Below are 22,924 nucleotides of genomic sequence, written 5' to 3'. Positions count from 1 at the left end.
GCCACTCCCATGGATGTAGAGGGGCTTGTGGTGGGGCGTTTTGGACCTTCTGGCATCCTGTACAGCTCTTGGTCATCTCTTCGATTTCTCTATCGATTCCCGGCCACCACACAAACGCTCTGGCTAAGCTCTTCATTTTTACCTCTCCCAGATGACCCTCATGAAGCTCATTGAGCACCCTATCCTTCAATTTGGGTGGAATTACTACTCTGGATCCACACATCAAGGTTCCTCTGCACACTGACAGCTGTTCTCTTCTCGGCGAGAATGCTGGCAGCAGTGGTTCGCCATGTGCTGGCCATCTCTTCACCGTTAAATCATAGACCCAGGAGAGCGTCGGGTCATTTCGTGTTTCCTTTTCTATGTTTGCATACGTCACAGGGAGACATTCGACTATGGTCGAGTGGAATATCTCCACTGGATCCACTGCAAGTTCTTCTTCCACCGTCGGCAACAGTAGGTGCGACAATCCATCAGCATTCCCATGCTGTTTCGTTCCTTTGTACGCGATGTCATATTGGTGTGCCCCTAGGAAAAGGGACCACCTCTGTAGCCGTTGTGCTGTCATTATTGGTACGCCCTTCTGAGGGTTGAAAATGGAGACAAGGGGTTGATGATCAGTAAGTAGAGTAAATTTCTGACCGTGCAGGTAGTGATAGAACTTCTTCACCCCCCACACCAGGCTGAGGGCCTCTCTGTCAATCTGGGCGTAGTCACGCTCGGCTGAAGTTAACGAGCGTGCCGCAAAAGCTATCGGCCTCTCTGAACCATCAAAGAATTTATGTGACAGTACCGCCCCAATACCGTAGGGAGACGCATCACACGCCAGTCTTATCGGTAGTGATGGGTTGTAGTGAGCCAATACTTCTCTTGAAGTGATTAGGTCCTTACTCTTCTGAAAGGCCCGCTTACATTCATCGCTCCATTTCCATGCTACTCCCGTTTGTAGTAGGGCGTTCAGTGGGTGCAGAATTGTGGACAAATTCGGCAAAAACTTATGGTAGTAATTCACCAATCCGAGGTATGACCTCAGTTGCGACACATTTTCAGGCGCTGGAGCCTTAACTACCGCTTCAATTTTGTCAGGGGACTTATGTAACCCCTCTTCATCAATCACGTGGCCACAATACGATATCTGTTTCTTAAAAAACTCGCACTTGGGGCGATTGGCCCATAGCCCATGTTCACGTAGTCTAGTGAGCACCTGCTCTAGGTTGGCAAGGTGTTCGCTGTCATCTTCACCTGTCACTAGGATGTCGTCCAAGTAACACTGAGTCCCCGGAATTCCTTGCAGGACTTGTTCCATCGCTCTTTGCCATATCGCCAGAGCTGATGCTACTCCGAATACCAGTCGATTATACTGGTAAAGACTTTTGTGAGTGTTCATCGTGAGATACTTCCTAGAGGATTCTTCAACCTCCATCTGCAAATATGCTTGTGCTAGGTCAATTTTTGTAAAACACTTCCCTCCAGATAGTGAGGCGAAGATATCTTCTATCCTTGGAAGAGGGTATTGTACTGTGTGAAGGACTGGGTTCACCGTCACCTTGAAGTCCCCACAGATGCGAACCTTCCTTGGCTCCTCAGACTTATTGTTTAACGTTTTCTTCATGACAGGAATGATGGGTGTCGCCCACTCGCTCCAGTCTACCTTAGATAACACGCCTGCATTCTCCAGATTCTCCAGCTCTGCCTCGACGGCTGGGCGAATTGCATATGGTACCGGTCTTGCTTTGAAAAACTTGGGAATTGCATTCTCTTCTATTTTTATTGAGGCGGTTACGCCTTTAAGAGTTCCCAGTTCTTGTTGAAATACCTCTTTGGCGTTAGCTAAGATTGTTGACAATCGTCCAGGAGTGACGTCGTCATCCTTTTTACCAGCCACTGTCAGTGCCTGAATGGAGTGCCAGTCTAAACTTATCTTTCTGATCCATTCACATCCCAATAACGGTGGTCCACCATCTTGCAGTATGTACAGATACAATTTCTGTCTTTTCTTGCCGTTGTATTCGACAGGCACCCTTATTTTTCCTCTGGTGTATACTTTTTGCTCCGTATACGTCTTCAAGACAATGGATGTCTCTTTCAAGGGTATGTGTGAGAATAGCCGCTCGTAGTCTCGTCAATTCATGACGGTTAGAGCTGATCCTGTATCCAATTCCATTTTGACTTGGGACCCTGCTATCGTGAGGGTGACCCAAATGGTTCGGTGATCCTCTTTTGCGATTACGTTGTGAAGTTTGAGACAGCTTAGTCTCTTGTTCCCGGATTCACTATCGTTCATCTGGTCTTCGGAACTACTGTCCGTCATCTTTTGTACTTTCCTGTACGGTTCCTTAGTAGCCTTTTTGTTGTCGTTGGTCTTCTTCCCAGACCTGCAAACTCGTGCAATGTGTCCCATCTTTCCGCATTGCCTGCATATTTTGTCCTTGGACCAGCAGTCCTTCTGGTCATGGGTTGTTCTGCCGCAGCGATAAAATTTTGCGAATCCCCGTGTCATTTCGTGGGTGCCGTATTCCTGTGGCTTTTGCTGTATTTCCGCAGCTCCCCTTGCTGCTGCTTCGTACGATACTGCCACGCTGAAAGCCTTATCTAGCGTCAGCTCTTTCTCTGAGAGTAACCTCTTCTGGGTTCCTTCACTCAGGAGTCCACAGACAAATTTGTCCCGTAAGGTATCTGCCAGTCCTGCTCCGAACTGGCAGTGCTTTGATAGCTTGTGGAGTTCCGTAAGGTAATCAGCATTGCTCTCATCTTTATGCTGATTTCTCCTGTGGAATTTAAATCTTTCTGCTATCAGCAGCGGTGTAGGATTTAGGTGTTCCTGTAGGATAGCAACAATTTCGTTAAAACTCTTCGCCTTCGGTTTGGCTGGAGTAATCAGGTCCCGCAATAGGCCGTACGTTCTTGCGCCCATTAAGTTTAGCAGTACCGATGCCTTTTTCTCATCGGCTATTTCGTTTGCCTCGCAATATACCTCGACTCTTTCCACATACGTGGTCCAGTCTTCTATTGCATTATCGAAGGCAGTGATATTGCCAGTCTTCGGCATCTTGGAAATCTAGGATGGCGCTTCCCCGATTTAACAAAATGGCGCCTCCCATGCTTTGCCTTCTTCCCCGCTGGATTAAGATGGCGCTGTTGCTGGTGTTTTATGCCTTGATGGCGACGCCCTATGGTCTTCGCGCACTTCCCCCCGCGCTGCTGCTAACGCCGCTCTCCGCGGTTCCCGTGGCAAACTGCAGCTCCTCGCGGCTTTCTGCGCGTTTAATTTTTATTATTTCCCCGTCGTCGGAACAACCCTGCGGGACTCTTTCCTCCCTCTTCTCGGGTCTGTACGCTGCCCGGCTTCGTAGCACCGGCCGTGCCCTGTGTGCTCCACCCTCTCTCTCCTCTTCCCGACAACGCTGCTCAGCCCCGTTGCAAAGCCACCCGCTCGAGCTCTAGACCGCCGCAGCCCAGGAAGGATCAGTGTACTACCTGCCACCAGCCCGATTAGCTGTAACACCATCGACAGAATAACCAAGCCCCGCTCTCGACAGCCTCTCCTGCAAATCTTCAACTCCGCTGACTCAGAGGCGGATGTCCACGGTCGACGCCCGTTTCTTCTGTTTCTTTCTTCCTTCTGGCCTTGACCTCTGATAACCGCTTCAGGGGTGGATCCCCATGAGGTGGTGCAGACTGTAGGTAAGTTCGTATCTGCTCGTCGCCAGTATTATGTCCGTGTATAATTGGGGCACGGACTGCAGGAGTTGGTTATAACAGGTCTTTACTGAATGGAGGCAACCTGGAACTACTATGCAAATGTTACTACACAGGCTTATATACAGGGGTGGTCACTACTGGTACTGCAGTATACAGGGGCTGCAGAATATAGTTCCTTCTGCAAAGTACATACACTACACTTCTTGTGCGTCAGTTAGCATTTTTGACAGTCGTCCAGGTGTGACGTCGTCATCCTTTTTGGCCTCAACCTTCAGTGCCTGTATGGAATGCCAATCTAATTGTATCTTCCGGATCCATTCACGTCCTAGTAGTGGTGGTCCTCCATCTGGCAATACATATAGGTCCATTTTGGGTATTTCCTGGCCTTTCTATATCACGTTCACCCTTATTTTTCCTTTGGGGTAGACTTTTTGCCCCGTATACGTCTTCAAGATAATCTCTGTAGCTTTCAAGGGTATATGTGAGAATAGCCGCTTGTAGTCCCTTCGGTTTGTGATTGTTAGGGCTGATGCTGTGTCCAATTCCATTTTCACTTGGACTCCGTCTATCTTGAGCGTGACCCAGATAGTCTGGTGATCCTCCATTTTGATTACCTTATGTAGTTTCAGACAACCCAGCTCCTTGCTTCCGGAGTCTGTATCACTTTTCTGTTCGTCTGAACTACTGTCCATCACCTTATGTACCTTTTTGTACTTCTCTTGTGGAGATTTCTTGCTGCTGGTTTTCTTCCCTGACCTGCAGACTCTTGCTATGTGTCCTGCTTTTCCACACTGTCTGCACACTTGGTCCTTGAACCAACAATCCTTCTGGTCGTGTGTTGTTCTGCCGCAGCGATAACACTTCCCTGCTCCATATGACATTTCATTGGTGCCATATTCTTGCGGTCTCCGTTGTATCGCTGCAGCGCCCCGTGCGGCTGCTTCGTGTGATACTGCCATGCTGAAAGCCTTGTCCAGCGTAAGATCCTTTTCTGATAGAAGCCGTTTCTGGGTTCCTTCACTTTGAAGCCCACACACAAACTTATCCCTTAACGTATCTGCTAGTCCCATTCCAAACTGGCAGTGTTTCGATAGCTTGCGCAGTTCCGTTAAATACTCAGCATTACTTTCGTCTTTATGCTGGTTCCTTTTGTGGAACTTAAATCTTTCTGCTATCAGCAGCGGTGTGGGGTTTAAGTGGTCCTGTAGGATTTCCACTATGCTTTTGAAATCCTTATCCACTGGCTTCTCTGGGGTTATTAGGTTTCGCAGTAACCCATAAATTTTTGCACCCATGGAATTCAACAAACCAGTGCTTTCCTAGCATCTGGCACTTCATTCGCCTTGCAGTACACCTCAATGCGTTCCACATATGTCACCCAATCTTCGACTTCATTGTCGAACGCAGTGACACTGCCACTCTTCGGCATCCCTGGGTGTGGTTAAACTGTCTAAAATGGCGTCTCCCGCGCTCTCCCTTCTCCGCTGGCTCAAAATGGCATCTCCCGCGCTTTACTTTCTTCCCGCGCTCGCCCTTCTTCTCCGCTGCGGCTTCTAAAATGGCGTCTCCCGCGCTCTCCCTTCTTCTCCGCAGCTCAAATGGCATCTCCCGCGTTTCCTTTCTTTCCCCGCGGACGCTGCTCAGCTCTTGAGCCCTGGCTGCGCTCTGTGCGTTCTCCTGTGCGCCTCTCTCGTTGCCGCCGCTCAGTCCTGAACCCCGGCTGTGCTTTACCCTCTCTTTTTGTTTTCCGTCGACGCCGCTCGGTCTTCAACCCCCGGCTGCGCCCTGTGCGCTTTACCCTCTCTCTTACCCCGTCGACGCTGCTCGGCCTTTTCTGTGCCGTCGGTCGGCTCCAGCCGCCGCTGTCCGGGAAGGGTCTGCGCTGTACCTGTTGCCAGTCTGTTGCTGGATCGTCGTGGCTGGAGAACCAAGCCCAACTCTCAACAGCCTCCCCTGCGATGTTCACTCTCTGCCGGATGACTGGGCGGTTGCTCGTGGTCGACGCCCGTGCTTCTGGCCTCGACTTTCTTCCACCGTCCTCCCGGAGCGAATCCTTGAAGGGAAATGCAGAGTTGCAGGTAGATTCGAATCGACCTCGTCGCCACTGTTGAATCCGTGAATCTTAAAATATGGTGTTTTCCAATAACTAGACGGAGGCTGTACATTAACAATCAACAGGTGTTTACTGGAGGAGAGTAGTCTAAAGACTGACAGTACAGATGCCTGCTCAAGGCTTATATACAGGTATGGCCACTGCCGGTACTACAGTATACAGGAGCTGTAAAAGTAGTTCTCTCTTAAAGGTACATACACTACACACTGCACAAAGTACCACAGTGAAAAATACACACTGTATTTACTAGCAATGCATGGACTGGCGCAAGGTAGCCTGAGCCCTAAGCCTTACTTGCTGTACTAATCTGTATATTATGTGAGTCAGGGAAACCAAGTTGGGTCACTGTCCAGAGACTGATGATCCATTATTTTGGAACTGTAGGAGTCTCTGCACTCCTAACAAAGAATCTATAACTTACTGGAAGTTAACAAGCTGAATTTATTGTCTAAGAACTTTACAAAACAAGAAACTACAGGAGAAGCTCAAAACAGGTCTTTTCTCTTTCAATCCACACGAGGACTGGCTGGTCCCGCCCTCTACCTCTGACGTCATGACGTTTCCCGCCGAAGGGGACGTCACGTGACCCACGTGATGACGTCATCGCGTCAGATCGCGATGTTGTCGATCTAGCTCTGTTTAACCAGAGCCAACTTGAAAGGTAATAACATTGGTTACAGACAATTAATGTTAGAGGTAATAACATTGGTTACAGACAATTATGTAAGTCACTTAGTGGTTTTGCCACATACGCCCCCCCCCAGAATTGTCTTTAACGAAAAGAGTCAATCGCTGAGGAGGTCGGACAAGTCTATTGGACCGACTCCGAAATTCCCAGAGGGGAAAACGCTGAGCAGGCCGCGAACTGGTAGGCAGCACGGCGTTGTCAGGTGTGGTAGCGGCCGGCGGCCGGCCGCGGTGCGGAGGCTGCGCCAGCTCGATCGGTCGTTCGAGGTCCAGATGCGCAGGCTTGAGGCGATCGACAGAGATGTGATCCGATTTGCCCCCGACATCAATCACGAAACTCTTGTCCCCTGCCTGCAAAACTTTGAAGGGTCCGGCATATGGCGGTGCGAGCGGGGTACGATGGCCGTCCTGGCGCACAAACACGAACTTGGCTTTCGACAACTCCCCCGGGACGTTGGACGAAAGCAAACCGTGCCGTGAGGTCGGAACTGGGCAGAAACAGCCGGCCGCATCACGGAGGGTCTCTTTTTGTGTGGCCGCGGACCATGGTCGTGTAGGTAACGGCAGGAATTCACCTGGGACTCGAAGCGGTTGCCCGTAAACCATCTCCGCCGCCGCCGACTGGAGGTCTTCCTTCGGCGCCGTGCGGAGTCCTAACATCACCCACGGTAGTTTGTCGACCCAGGATGCATCCAGCAGGCTGGCCCTGAGCGACGCCTTCAAGGAGCGGTGGAACCGCTCGCACAAGCCGTTCGCTTGTGGGTGATAGGCCGTAGTGCGGTGGAGTTTAAAGCCCAACACGGAAATCACCTCGTTCCACAGTTCGGATGAAAATTGCGGCCCCCGATCCGACGAAATATCCGCAGGGACACCAAAACGGGCTATCCAGGATGAAACGAAAGCTCGAGCAACGTCCGCAGATGTGGTGGACGTCAGGGGAACTGCCTCCAGCCACCTCGTGGTGCGATCCACCATCGTCAAAAGGTACGTAAAGCCCCGGGAAGGTGGGAGTGGTCCCACTAGGTCGATGTGAATATGATCAAATCGCCGTTCCGGGACCTCGAAGGTGGCGAGCGGGGCTCTGACATGGCGCTGCACCTTGGACCGTTGGCAAACAACACAAGTGTTCGCCCAGTCCCTGACGTCCTTGCGTATTCCCCTCCATACGAATTTGGAGACCAGCAGTTTTTGCGATGCCCGCACCCCAGGGTGCGATAGGCCGTGTAAGGCATCGAAAATCGTACGACGCCATTTAGACGGGACGATCGGACGGGGTGCACCCAGTGAAACGTCGCAGAGCAGAGTGGTACCTGTGGAATGGAAAGGCACATCCCTCGGCTGGAGGCTGTTTGGAACCGAACGAAAATCCTGGGTCTCCGGGTCGTCCGCTTGGTCAACCGCCATCTGTGCGTAGTCAATGCCCAATTGGACGGCCTGGACGGCGGCGCGGGATAGGCAATCGGCGATGACGTTGTCCTTACCGGCCACATGTTGGATGTCGGTGGTGAACTCCAATATGTACGTCAGCTGCCGTTGCTGCCGAGCCGACCATGGTTCCGCAGACTTGGCCATTGCGAACAGCAATGGCTTGTGGTCGACAAACGCGATGAAGCATCGTCCTTCGAGGAGGAAACGGAAATGGCGGATGGCCAAAAACAAAGCCAACAGCTCTCGATCGAAAGTACTGTACCGGCGTTCATGCCGTTGTAGCTGGCGGCTAAAAAAGGCCAGGGGTTGCCACGCGCCGTCGACCCACTGCTCCTGGACGGCCCCCACCGCGTAGTCTGACGCGTCCGTCGTGAGAGCGATGGTGGTTCCCGGCAGTGGGTGTGCTAACATGGTCGCATTGGCGAGTGCGGCTTTCGTCTCCTCGAAAGCACGATCCATGTCCTGTGACCATACCACAGGGTCCTTTCCCGTCGAGCCTGTGAGGGCCTCATATAGAGGAGGCATGAGCTGTGCAGCCCTGGGGATGAAACGATGATAGAAGTTAACCATCCCCAGGAACTCCTGTAAAGCTTTCACGGATTTCGGTTTCGGGAACGCCGCAATTGCTTCCACCTTGACCCGAAGTGGCGTTGCCCCCGTGGGGGTTATGCGGTGGCCCAGGAAATCCAGTTGCGATAGGCCGAAATGGCATTTGTCCGAGTTAACGATGAGGCCGTGCTGCTGAAGCCGTCTGAAAAGGACCCGAAGGTGCGCGAGGTGTTCCTCCTTGGAGGTGCTGGCAACCAGAATATCGTCCAAATAAACAAACAGAAAGTCAAGGTCCCGCAGGACTGAATCCATGAGGCGCTGAAACGCCTGTGCCGTGTTCTTAAGCCCAAAGGGCATTCGCAGGAATTCAAAGAGTCCAAAGGGGGTAATTACCGCTGTCTTTTTGACATCCTGAGGGTGTACCGGCACCTGATGGTAACCACGGGCGAGGTCGATTTTGGAGAAGATGGACGTCCCCGCCAAATGTGCTGAGAAGTCCTGTATATGGGGGATGGGGTAACGGTCGGGCGTCGTTATGTCATTGAGGCGGCAATAATCCCCACAGGGCCGCCATCCCCCGCCGGGCTTGGGGACGATGTGGAGCGGGGAGGACCAGGGGCTACTGGACCGACGGATGATCCCCATTTTTTCCATCACGGCGAACTCCGCCTTTGCTGCCGCTAGCTTGCTGGGCTTGAAACGTCGCGCCCTGGCGTAAACGGGCGAGCCGGTAGTTGAAATATGGTGCTCCACCCTATGCTTGACAGTCGGAGCCGAAAGGTTGGGCTTCGTCAGCTCGGGGAAATCCTCGAGGAGCCGGGCAAAATCGTCGGGCTGCGGCCGCGCACATGAAATCGTGTGTGACGCAGCCGTGCTGCACGTCCCCGAAATATCGTCGAGCGTGGCGGCGCGAATGAGGCGTCGATTTTTCACGTCCACCAACAGGCCGTTGGCGCCTAAAAAGTCAGCACCCAACAGGGCCTGTGAGATTTGAGCGGTGATGAAATTCCAGCTGAAAAACTGTCCACCGAAACATACTCGGACGAGGCACTTCCCGCAAGTGCGGATCGAACCCCCGTTGGCCGCTTGCATAGGGGGACCACGGCTGCCGGAGCGAAGGTCTATGACCGAGGCGGGCAGTATGCTGCATTGCGCCCCCGTGTCGCATAGAAAACGACGGCCGGAGATGGAGTCGGTTATGTAGGTGAGATTCCCGGAAGCACCGGTCGCCATCGCGGCTGCGGGGGAGGTACCGGGACCGTCGTGCTTGACTCGTGGCGGTCTATTCGACGGTCTGGTAACGAAAGTGCACAGCGAGCGGCAGCAGCGGGCCTTCGGGCCAAAACGAGCGTGGTAGTAGCAGAACCCGGTCGTCGGAGGCACCTTTGTCGGAGCCGGGGCCAGGCTCTTCGTGGCGGGGCATTGCACGAGGGCGCAGTATTGTTGCCGGACCGTGTAAATCTTATCCGCCTCTTCGGCGAGCGCGACCCAGTCTGCGGTTTCTGCTCGGGCGAAGGATGCCTGTAGTTGCTCAGGAAGTTGAGTAAGGAACAGTTCGCGAAACAGAAAGTACTGGGGCTTGGACCCCAGGAGAGTCAGCATATGACTCATCATTTCCGAGGGTTTGGAGTCTCCTAACCCTGGTAGAGCCAGTAAACGCGCGCGCGCTCCGCTTTGGTGAGACCAAATACCTGCAGCAATCGTGTCTTGATGGCAACATACTTGTCAGCAGTCGGAGGACTCTCCAGCAGGCTGATGATTCTCGACACCGTCGAGCTCTCGAGGGCGGAGACCACGTGGAGATATCTGGTCTGAACCTGAACGATGTTGTGGAGCTCAAATTGCGCCTCGGCTTGCACAAACCAAGAGGCTGCCTGTTGTTCCCAGAATTGGGGGAGCTTCAAGGCCACTGTGTTGGCCTCCATCACTGGCCTGTGTTCGGCGTTCACCGCGAAAAATGATCGCGAGGAATCGGGGTCACCAATGTAGGAGTCTCTGCACTCCTAACAAAGAATCTATAACTTACTGGAAGTTAACAAACTGAATTTATTGTCTAAGAACTTTACAAAACAAGAAACTACAGGAGAAGCTCAAAACAGGTCTTTTCTCTTTCAATCCACACGAGGACTGGCTGGTCCTGCCCTCTACCTCTGACGTCATGACGTATCCCGCCGAAGGGGACGTCACGTGACCCACGTGATGACGTCATCGCGTCAGATCGCGATGTTGTCGATCTAGCTCTGTTTAACCAGAGCCAGCTTGAAAGGTAATAACATTGGTTACAGACAATTATGTAAGTCACTTAGTGGTTTTGCCACAGAACCATCTTTATTAAAAAAGCTCAATTTTATTTTAGATTTAGTAAACAGTCCAAAGGCCAATCTGTTTCTAGTTTGGTATTCCAATACATAGCATTTATCAATTTCCAGAAATTCCTTGTAGCTGGTCCTGCTCTGTTGCCGTTAATCACCGTAAGTACATGGGAAACACCAGCCAATATTCCACGGAAACTTTTAACTGCAGAAGCACATACATTTGTAGACTAAGAGCGCAGGATAGAGCCCACATGGTAAAGTACTTGCTGTAAGATATACAATCTCAGAATCTTACAGCACAGAAGGGGGCCATTCGGCCCACCATGCCTGTGCCAGCTCTTTGAAAGAGCTGTCCAATTTAGTCCCACAACCCAGCTTTCTCCCCATAACCTTGCAAATTAGTTCCTTTCAAATACATGTCCAGTTGCCTTTTGAAAGTTCCGGTGGAATCTGATTCCACCACCCTTTCAGGTAGTGCATTCCAGATCATAACTACCCTGTGTGTGAAATAATTTCTCCTCATTTCCCATCTAGATCTTTTGCCAATTATTTTAAATCTGTGACCTCTGGTTATCGAACCACTTGCCAGAGGAAACAGTTTCTCCCTACTTGCTCTATCAAAACCCCTCAGAATTTTGAATACCTCTATTAGACCTCCCCTTAACCTTATCTGCTCTAAGGAGAACAATCTCAGCTTCTCCAATCTCTCCACATAACTGAAGTCCCTCATCCCTGGTATCATCCTAGTAAACCTCCTCTGTACCCTCTCCAAAACATAGAATTACTTAGAATGTATAGCACAGAAACAGGCCATTTGGCTTAACTGGTCTATGCCAGTGTTTATGCTCCACACGAGCCTCCTTCCACCCCTCTTCATCTAACCCTATCAGCATAGCCTTCTATTCCTTTCTCCCTCATGTGTTTATCTAGCTTTCCCTTAAATGCATCTATACTATTTGCCTCAATTACTCCATCTGGTAGCCAGTTCCACATTCTAACCACTCTCTGGGTAAAGAGGTTTCTCCTGAATTTCCTATTGGATTTATCGGTGACTATCTTATATTTATTTATTAGTGACTATCTTATATTTATGGCCCCTAGTTTTGGTCTCCCCCACAAGTGGAAACAGTAGCTCTCAACCTTTTACATCTCCTAAATCAGACCTGTTACGACACACGGTCTGGCTATCAAGGCCCACCACTGGCCTGAGCTGCAAGTTCACAAAATACCGCCCTAAGCTTCCGGTGTGCTTGGCATCAAATGTTTTCTGCCTCTTTTTCGATATTTTTCTTTTAATTTTTCTCCCATTTTAAGCCATTCCATGCTCCATCTAGTAGTACAGATTTTGAACAGCTCTACAATTTACATCTTTGAATTTGTTTCTCCCCTCCCCTTGGCAAGGAACACTTTGGGCTGGATTTTCTCAGCGGTGTCGGGATGGTAGCAGGATAGCTGGTTGCCGGGTTCCGGTCCTGCTCCTGGCTGCAGCTGCTTTGTCAAAGGGATTTTCCCTTGATTGGCCTTGTTAAGCCCGCCCTGTGGGCTTCCTGGTCAATTAACAGGAAGCGGGTCTGATAATGTAATTTGATGATGCGTCATCAGCCGGTTTCCTTAAAGGGACCACGGCCACATTGAGTTTGCCAGTTGTTCTGTCAGTGTTTGACAGCATTGAGGTGCTGCAAACACTGACAAGCACTGCACAAAGGTGGACGCTTGCACCCAGGCTCTCCAATGACTCCCTCTGTATGCTTATGGAGGGAGTCACATCATGCAGGGAGGTTCTCTTCCCTTCCAAGGGCAGAAGAGACCTCCCCAGCACTCCAACGCAGCCTGGTTGCACATTGCGCAGGAGGGCAAAAGCAGAGATGTCATCAGGGGTCCCTGGCTGCAGTGGCACCAACCTTTCAATGATCTCAGTGAATCACGAAACTCTACTTCAAAGCCACACTCAAACTCACCCTGCTATGCCACTCAACACATCCCCATCACTCTGCTTTCCATACCCTTCTCCTGCACATCCTTACTCATACCAACTTACCTTGCACCTCCACCCAACCCTCTCTATCTACATTATCACTTCCCCATCTCACTAGCCATCCCTCACACTCACCCTCATCCTACTGCAAGCATACCAACTAACAACACACAAGGGTAGGCACGTGAAAGGTTTAGCCAATGTTCATGTGAAGTTTCTGGTAATGTGTTGTCATACAGTGAAATCTATATTTTCAACACTGCCCCTTATTGGACAGATCTGTGCGCACCTTGAGAAGTGTCTTACTGAGTTCCAGTGAATGTTGAGACATAACTTCCCCCCGCTATAGTGATCAGTGTGCATGGAATGGCTTGGACATTAAAGGGATGCTTTACGGTGCTGGTGTGGGATGGTGTCAACCTGGCGCATCATGTGGCAGCGAGGGTTTACAGTGTCAAGTGAAGTAAATCTGGTCATGGTGATGCCATCGCCGGCCTCCTGGGCAGCAATGTTGTCAGGGCCTGATGCCATGTGTCCTGTGCAGCATCAGGTGATGGCGGAGAAGGTTGGTGATGCTGGTGTGCCTGGTGATGCTGGTGTTGGGGCTGATCGTGGAAGGATTCAGAGGACTAAGGTCTGATTGTTTTAAGGGCACCGATGTTGCTACAATAAATGGCAGCTGCAGGTGAGATGACAGAAGCGATCTGTCAATGGTGAGAGAGGTTGTTCCAATGAGATGGCACTGGACATACAGCTGGCTCTAAACACTTGCAAGCTAAAGAAATCTCTATATGTATTACAAATGCTGTAACCAACAGTTTCTACGCTCTGAAACTGACCATCTGCAACATGGCATCCTTTACACCACCTCTGCAGCTGTCAACTTATCAGATACATCAGAGCAGACTCAACTCACACCAGGTTGAGCTGGCATGTTCCCCGAACAGCGGGTAACCCATGAGGGAGTACGTAAAATTGGAAGGAAGCCTCAAAATACCATTAAATTGGCTCTTAACAAGCTATTTAATGAGCTAAATTGTCTCCCCCGCCGCTTGGTTTTGGGTCAGTTCTCCGCTGACAAACCCGACACCTGGGAGACTCACATGAAGGCAGGTTGACAGCGGCTTTCATACCCGCTGTCAATCTTTGCTATTTTGACAGCAGACCCGCCTCCAAACCCGCCCTCTGAGCGCCAGCAAAATTCCAGCCTTTAATTGTGTGAGGTACTCCAGTAATCTAGCAAAGAACACTCCATAATTGAGGCAACTGAACTGACGGGCAAGCTAGGATTTGAACCTGCAATCCTAAAAATGATGTCAAGTAGTATTAGGTCATTTAGCTTTCCCTGTGCTGTTTACATTGTAGTGTAAGGTTACAGGTTTTACATTCATATGGTGGTACATTCTGATTGCTTCAATTTTTTCCTATGCCAGTTTGTAAGTTTATTGTTTTCCCAGTTCTGTAGGTCTCTCCATTTTTCCCATAAAGCACCATTGCCCCAGCTGAGAGTGGGTGACCTTTTCTAAGGCTTGTGCCAATAATGTTTGAACTAGCCAGTAGGAGGGTATTCAAAAGTGGTACAGGTGATTTGACATCTGATTTATGTTTTTATATAATGTGAATTAATTAAATTATTTTCCTTTAAAATTTGTTGAAATAAAAATCTGATTCATTCCAGTATAAGTGAGGTGATACAATTTTGGTGGCTGTTTTGGACAACCTACTGTTTAACTTCACCAGTCATTTCCTCAAAATTGGAAGTACTTTGTTATATGTACGTGGGTAACACACAGCTGAAAATGTATTTCCAGGCAGTAATACATTTTGTGATTCAGATGATAGTTAAACAGGTGGAGCTTGGTTCTCATGGTTTATGATGTCCTCTGAATACCTCAGTGTGGTACTGCCTTGTAACATACACTTAGGTGTTATATTTACATACTCCAGCCAATGTATTATCCTATATCAAATGCATTTCTAGTTATGTGCTATCCTGTAAACTTTACTCCCTCTTTTCTTCAGGGAAGCAATTCAATTCATATCATCTTTATTTGGTATAAACCTAGGCATCCCTGCTCGAAAGTGAGAGCTCAGGATCTGGGGAATCCTAAGAGAATCCCAATTATATTGTTTCATGTCACAGTGCACCAATATGTGTGTACTGGGGCTACATCTGACTTCTATTTAAGACAGTCTGCAAGCTCTACCTGATATTTGAGTACATAGTTAATAAAAAAAAACAGCCAAAATTCCTAACTGTGTAAGTAAAACAACTTGATGACCATCTTCTTGGCTTTTCATCATAACAGTGAAGGCTTGTTTCGGATGATGGCAGACAAGCTAGTAGAGGATGGCTGGAAAGATCTGGGGTATCAATACATAAACATTGATGATTGCTGGTCAGCAATGGTGAGAGATGTTAATGGGAAGATTCAGCCAGATCCAGAACGATTCCCAAGTGGCATTAAAGCACTGGCCGATTATGTGAGTAATTTTTTCAAATTTCAAGCAGACATCAGGCTAGTGATATCACACAACCTGTGTTTTATTTTTATTGCATTGGTATCAGGTGTGATACACAGTGCAACTCTGAGCTATGGTAAGGGCACCAAGTAGTGACAACTTTAATGGGTTTGCATCAAGTTATTGCATTGGAATTATATTCAGAATGCCAGGGAGCAAATTACCTCTCAAATAGCTGGAAGGCTAAAAGGGCCATTTCCACCTTGTTTATGGAGGAGGCAAAAACAGAGGAGAAAATTGAACTGAGACCATTGGGAACTCCCGTCATGTCAGGAATCATTGATACAATGGGGGCAATTTTCAACTTCACTGCCTGGGTGGTAGCCTGACAGAGTGGATTGCCAGCCCATTGTAGAACCTGCCCGATTTTCATCCCATTGAAATCATTTTTTCATTCAAGCTCCAGTATCTTGTTTCTTTTAGACCCTTTTAATTGTGTGATTTCAGTTTGCCAATATTCTAGTAATATGGGATGATCGCAATAGGAAATTCTAAGGGCATTAAAATCCATGGTTAAAATAAAAAACCCTTTGTACTGTCATTATAGGCAACTGAAATGTGTTAAAACTCAGAAGTGCACTTTCAATTGATAGAAACTCACTTTCAAATGCCTAGATTTGATCTTGTTTTAGTATATTGTACTTGGAATTAATTTTAATTGGTCCAGATTTTGAAGTCAGCGGTGCTGACCTCAAAAAAAAGCTGCCCACAAAGATTTAGCAGGCTCTAGAGCATAGATGTCCTCTATTCCAACATCACTTTGAATTTGGTGCTATTTATAGGGGATCTGTGGCATCCAGCAACAGGGCAGGCAGATCAACTAATCAGATTGAAAAATTCTAACAGACAGCAAAGCAGAAAGTAAAAAGCGTGGAGTATAATTCACATTTTAAACATTGTACAGAAAGTGAAATAAAGATTGGGACATACACATGAGATTAAGGGATAAGCTGAAATATCATAAACAAACTTTAAAAAGTGAATTTTTATTATTTAAAAAAAATCATACAATTTTTAAATGTTCTTCTGAGGGGATGAGACTCCACACTTGTAAAAATAGTTTTTCAAGGCCAGAGAGGTTGTTCAGCAGTAATCATGACTTAGTACGCCGTTAAAATCTCAGTTACTCCTGACTGAGCAGGGCTTAACATTTTAATTGTTTTTTTACAGCGAGAATAGTGCGTAAACAGTTGAAGTTCACACCAAATCACTTATCCTTTGTTGATTGCATCTGCGAAGATTGCAACAGCGTACCCTGTGGAGGAGCAGGGTATCACTGACAGCAACTTCCAGATTTCCGCGTTTAACTGCGTATGTGCGGAAGCTAAAAGTTGCTGTCAATTTCACACAGTAATGACGGCGAGCATGGACAGTTTTGCCATCATGACAACTGCAAATTCTGGGCCATTGTTTATAAATAGCCATCACCATTTCTGATATTAGTCCTTTTTAATGACCTGAGGTTTATCCACTCATCCAATGAGACATTGTATACTAACAATCATTGTCAACAAGTACTTAGTCTCAATTATTTAGGAAAACATTTAAAAATAGAAATAAGGAGCCCCTTAAAAAAAGTTAAAATAGCATTTTGTTTACTACAGTGAGAATGATTTGTAAAACACTATTGATAACTTACTGCCATTGAGTCAGATACTTTCTTGAAGTGGTGACTGAAGTATGTATAAATCTTCTAACTACAAATAATGAAATGGAACTTTACAAAGTGACATGTTTACTCATGTTTTATCTTGATAGTTTGCATTATTTACTTCTTGATCTTCATTGTTTACGCTAGGTTCATTCTAAAGGGCTGAAGCTAGGGATTTATGGGGACCTGGGTAATTCAACCTGTGGTGGGTATCTTGGCACCACACTGGAGACCGTTGACACTGATGCCAAGACATTTGCAGAATGGGAAGTAGACATGCTGAAGTTCGATGGCTGCAACTCCAACTCCACCGAAAAAGCAATAGGTACCACCTCTCTGAGGCCATGTAATAATAACACGCCATTTAATTTATCTTGGTGAGCATTTTCCATTTATTCAACAAGAGGCTACTGAGTACAAAATCTCTCTCTTGACAAGGACAGAACTAAATAATTCACAAGTCAACATAAACTTGAGCAAGTTGCACACTGACAGGATAACTAGCATTTTGAAGTTTATACTGTCAGTGTATTAATATATAATGCAATATTCTATTTTATTTGTAACAATTTTATTTTAGTTTGGAATATTGTAAATAAAATTTAAATTCCTTCCCTTCAGAAGTCTGTCCACCATATTGTGAACCAAATTAGTAGGGATTAAAATGACAAATTACTAGCAGGGCTCCCCCATTGATTCACTAGTCAAAAAATGTAATTACCTCAGCTATACAGACCAGCTAGGCCCCAGGTCCAACTCCAGGTCTGTAGTGAGCTAGCTGGTCTTGGCTGGTGCAGAAATACAAGCCCTAGAATTGTTCTCGGCACCCCTGAGATGAGGAGGGGAGAAACCAATATACCCATTTCTGTTCTTGACCACTATCCAGTGACCTCTGCTAGAAGTGTGAATGTTGGGGGATGACAGAATTTTGTCTGGCTGTGATATACTCACAAATGAATAATGGTCACTTGGACAAGGTAACTGGTTCTTATGGAACTATGGAGCATGAAAAGGAAAAAATGCCTTCAGGAGAGGAGAAAATTGCTAGAAGAAAGTTTTTTTGTTTTAAGACATTTTGAAAAATAAAATGTGTTATTGAAAGATAACTCTTCCCCATGTATATGGTATTTGCATTATGATGAGAATTTCTTCTCTCTCCAACTATTATGGTACTTTATTGCAGCAATATTGTACTTACAGCCTACTTATGGAACAGAAGCTGCAAAAGTGGCTTTCTTTTTCCTGTACAGTATCTAGTGGAGTTGACAAGATCTTTGAATTTAATTGGCTTTGTTATGGAGTTGTTAAAATTTCACATTAGTTCTGAGATTCACCAGTAATAGATGTAGCAATTCACTTCATCACTTGTGCATTATCAAGTCTTCTTCACTTGAAGCATATCAGGGTATTTATGCTTCCCTCCTGAATCCTTTATTTGCTCCCTTGGTTTGAATCGTATATTGCTGCTTGAAGATTTTTTTTAGTACAACCATGCGCCCCGATATTTACTGGGGCATGATTTCGGAGGGGGGGGGTGGGGGGTGTGGCGGCGGAGGAATTATGGTCAGGAAACCCGGAAGTACGGGTTTCCCCGAATGCCGTCGAGTTTTAACTCCAGCAAGTGTTTGAATGTTTTTTCCCAGGTTCCTTGCTCGACAACCAGCCTGATTAACAGTGTTTGAAATGTCCAATATTTTAACTTCCCACCCGACCCAAACCAACACGTTTTCTGGGGTTAAGATTACCCGCCATGATGTCCCTGACAAATTACTAACTTCTTTGCCCTCAAATTTTGTTAACTACTCAGGGATATTTACGTAATAGGAATTTGAACAATTGGAAGAGTCATCTTTTGGTGTTAAGTCTCAACTAAGTTCTTGCCACAAAATTTTAGGGCATAGAGGCGAACTTCCCTGTCCTTAATCTGGCCTGGAAAAACTATTAACTAAGTAAAGTGTGATAAATCCATGTAGTGGAATAAGAACTCGAAGAAGCGATATCTTGGAACTAGTACGAGTATTTTATTAAACAAACAGAGTAACAAACATCATGCCTGCACCCTGGCAGTCCACCTTTGCTGACCTAGGCAGGAAGCAAACCTCTGACCTTAACAGGAAGCAAACCTCTGACCTTAGCAGCAGCATTGGCTACAGCACCACCTGGTGGATAACCTTAATCATAACATCCCAGATTACTATATCCCTCCCCCCTTAAGATTTCAGTATGAATTTCTTAACAGACAACCATTCCTGAGGGTCACATAAGGAGTCTCCATTCATCGTGTTCCATACTTGATGAATCTAACAGTACAGTATCAATCTCTCTGGTGGCTTACGAGTCCTTTGTGAACGTCTAACAGTAAAGTCCCTGCTTGTTTGTGGTGAAGCCACCAGCTGCTCCTGAGCAGTGCTCAGAGTATCTGACTCTGCAACGATGGTTTCCTCTTGACGAATAGGTTCCTGTGGCATTGTCTCTGTCGCTGGGGGTAGCACCACAGATGCACTTGGATAACTGGGGGCAACCCTGTCTTCAGTCATTGCATCTGGAACCTTCATTTCAATTTCCCCTTGTCGGGGAAGTATCTGATCTACATGTCTGTGTACTACCCTACCATCTCCCAACATGACCTTGTATGATACTGGACCTGTCATTGAGTCTATGAAGCCAGGAATCCACTTTGGTCCATAACTGAAATTCCTGGTAAGGACCGCATCTCCTTCTCCAAAACTTCGGCTCTTTGTTCTTTTGTCATGGTTCTCTTTTTGTTTGTTTTGTCTGTTTTCCATTTTCCTTTTTAGGTCTGGGTGGACAAGGTCAAGAGTGGAGCATAGTCTACGACCTAATAACATCTCAGCAGGAGAGAGTCCTGTGGTGGATTGAGGTGTTATTCTGTAGCTGAACAGAACCCATGACACTTTGGCTGCTAAACTCCCTTCTGCACTTTTTTTCATCATCTCCTTAAATGTTTGTACGGCTCTCTCCGCAAGTCCATTCGAGGACGGATGATATGGAGCTGAGGTCACCTGCACTATGGCATTTTTTCTCAAGAACTCTTTTGTCTCTGTACTCACAAAACAAGTGGCATTGTCACTCACCACGATCTCCGGTAGTCCTTGATTACTGAAGCTCCGACGCAGGCAGTCTATAGTAGTAGTGGCGGAAGCAGAATTTACAGGATAAACATCCATCCATTTGGAATGTGCATCAATGATTATGAGGAACATCTTCCCCATGAATGGACCCACATAATCTAAGTGAAATCTTCTCCATGGTTTATCCGGCCACTCCCAGGGGTGGAGAGGAGCCGCTGCTGGTGCCTTCCGGTGTTCCTGACAAGTGCTGCATGTCTTGACTAGATTTTCTATCTCCTCATCTAGCTTTGGCCACCACAAGTAACTCCTAGCCAAGGCTTTCATACGCAAGACCCCAGGATGACACTGATGTAGTTGCTCTGGGATAGACTGTCGTGCTGGCTGTGGAATAATCACTCGTGCTCCCCACAACACGCAACCATCCTGCACACTCAGCTCTGTTTTCCTGACACTGTAGGGTGTGAAGTCAGCCCCTTCCGGATGATGTGGCCATCCCCTCACCACATATTCTCAAACTCTAGACAGTACTGGATCTTTACCTGTCCATGTTCTTACTTGCTCTGCAGTCACAAGTGCCGTGTCAGTGTTCTCCAACAGGTTTGCAAAGAGATCCTCTGTTTTGGGAATCGGATACTGCTCTAGTTTGGACACCCGATTGACTGACTGTCAATTTATAATCTCCACAAAGTCTTACCGAATTGTCCGGTTTCAAAACAGGTACTATGGGAGCTGCCCATTCTGAACATTTCACTGGCTCCAGTATGTTCTCTCTCAATAGACGGTCAAGCTCAGCCTCTACCTTTGGCTTCATGGCATAAGGCACAGGTCGTTGTTTAAAAAACCTTGGCGGTGCCTCCTTGTCTACATAAATCTTAGCTGGGGGGCCATTAAATGTGCCAAGTTCCTCCTTGAACACATTCTCATGTTCACTCAACACTTCTTGCAAAGTCAACTGTTTGCCCGCATCTATTTGATTTACTGTTCCCCAGTCTAATTTAAGTTCTTTTATCCAGCCCCGACCTAACAGGTTTGGTCCGGTACCCAATACTATAACTACAGGTAGCTCTTCCACTGTGTCCCTGTGTTGCACATTAGCTACATTAGCTGTACCTAATGTTGCTACTCGTTCACCTGTATATGTTTTAAGATGCAGGGAGCAAGGCTTTAACTCTGAAACTTTTGCACGGTTCCACAATTTTGAGTACTCTGCCTTGTTCATTATGGTCACGCCGCACCCTGTATCCACTTCAAAGTTCACCTGAGAGTCATTTACTGTCAGTTGCAATGTGATAGAGAACATTCCAAAAGTGGCTCCTAACATGCTATACATTATGAACATGTCCTCTTCTTCCTCAGCTTCCCCGCTGATGTGGTGTGCTCCATGTTTTTTCACTTCTCTCCCTTGGTTTTGCTGTCCTCCCCCTTTTGGTTTGGATTTCTCCACGTGATTTCGCCCTTCAAGCTCGTTTTATGTGTCCTTGTTTCCCACACTTGTAGCACTTTTCCTCCAGAAACCGGCATTCACTCACCAGGTGATCACCCTTGCATCTATAACATGCCTTCACATGTTCACGTTGTGGTTTCTGACGTATGTTCAACTTGTGCACAACAACCTGACCTGCAACTTGCATAGCATTAGCCCTGTCTGAACCCTGTATTTCTTTTATATCTCGGTTCACTGTCTCTATGGCTTGAGCAAGTTCCAATGCTTTTTCATAAGTAAGCCCAGTCTCGGATAATAATCTACGCTGCATTCGGTCATCCATAATTCCGCAAACTAGCCTATCTCGCAGCATTTCCTTCAGGTTGTTCCCATAATTGCAATCTTGTGCTAATTTACGCAACACCACTACATAGTCCATTATGCTCTCTTCCTCTTTCCTGTTCCTTGAATTAAACTTGAACCGCTGTACAATCTCACTAGGCTTAGGGTTGAAATGTTCTTTTAGGAAAGCCACTAATTCAACAAATGATTTGTCTCCAGGCTTTTCAGGACTGAGCAGGTTCCTCATCAAACTGTAGGTCTGGCTTCCCACTGAACTAAGCAGAATGGCTTTCCTTTTTTTGGCATCATTTATTTCATTTGCTTCGAAAAAATAACCCAACACTTCACAGTATTCCTCCCAGGTTTGTGCTTGACTATCAAAAGCGGAAACCGTTCCTACCGTAGCAGCCATGCTCTCTTCCAACTGGTAGCTAACTTCAGCTCATGATTTTGTTGTTTAAAAGTCCTGGCAGACTTCTCTTCTTTATCCAGGGTCCTTTTTACCTCGTCGCCAAATGTGATAAATCCATGTAGTGGAACAAGAACTCGAAGAGGCGATATCGTGGAACTAGTACGAGTATTTTATTAAACAAACAGAGTAACAAACATCATGCCTGCATCCTGGCATTCCACCTTTGCTGACCTAGGCAGGAAGCAAACCTCTGACCTTAGCAGCAGCATTGGCTACAGCACCACCTGGTGGATAACCTTAATCATAACATCCCAGATTTACTATATAAAGTAAAATGAATTTAGTTTCCAGGAAAAAATAAAATTAATGAAGATTGAGAGTACATTCCAATTTCACGCTCACCTAAAGTACACATTTCCTATTAAAGTGAGAGAATTCTGACTTTAATGAGAAACTGGCTTTATTAGGGCCTGAAAAGGGGGGGGTGGTGGGGATTGATCTTGGGCGGTAGTGCAAAACGAGCAGTACCGAATCGACAGCCCGTTTTACACCCTGCCCGATTTTCTTTTTCACCCAAGACCAATTTCTCTCCCAAACTGTTTGATGAAGATTATTAAGTAGTGTTGTCTATTACACAACAGTAATATTTCCATAAAACTCATTTAATGCTTACATATGCTATTGTATTATGCTACCTAATGCTCCATATCTG

At 47.0% G+C, this 22,924-nt stretch overlaps 1 protein-coding gene across 1 annotated transcript in view; it reads left to right on the top strand.

Annotated features, from left to right (window-relative positions):
• LOC147110542 (alpha-N-acetylgalactosaminidase-like) overlaps positions 1-22,924 on the top strand; it is a 45,191-nt gene that overhangs the window by 5,298 nt on the left and 16,969 nt on the right. Inside the window, exons 3-4 of the mRNA XM_086000606.1 lie at positions 15,079-15,253; positions 17,091-17,268. Of these exons, the coding sequence (XP_085856732.1) occupies positions 15,079-15,253; positions 17,091-17,268 (353 nt within the window). The remainder of the gene's footprint in view (positions 1-15,078; positions 15,254-17,090; positions 17,269-22,924) is intronic.

This window comes from Somniosus microcephalus, chromosome 11 (genome assembly GCF_052327205.1).
Source record: "Somniosus microcephalus isolate GS21.2 chromosome 11, FLI_Smic_1.0, whole genome shotgun sequence".
NCBI classification, from domain to species: Eukaryota; Metazoa; Chordata; class Chondrichthyes; order Squaliformes; family Somniosidae; genus Somniosus; species Somniosus microcephalus.
Note: the sequence above shows the minus strand (reverse complement) of the source record. Positions and strands in the feature narration are given on the sequence as shown.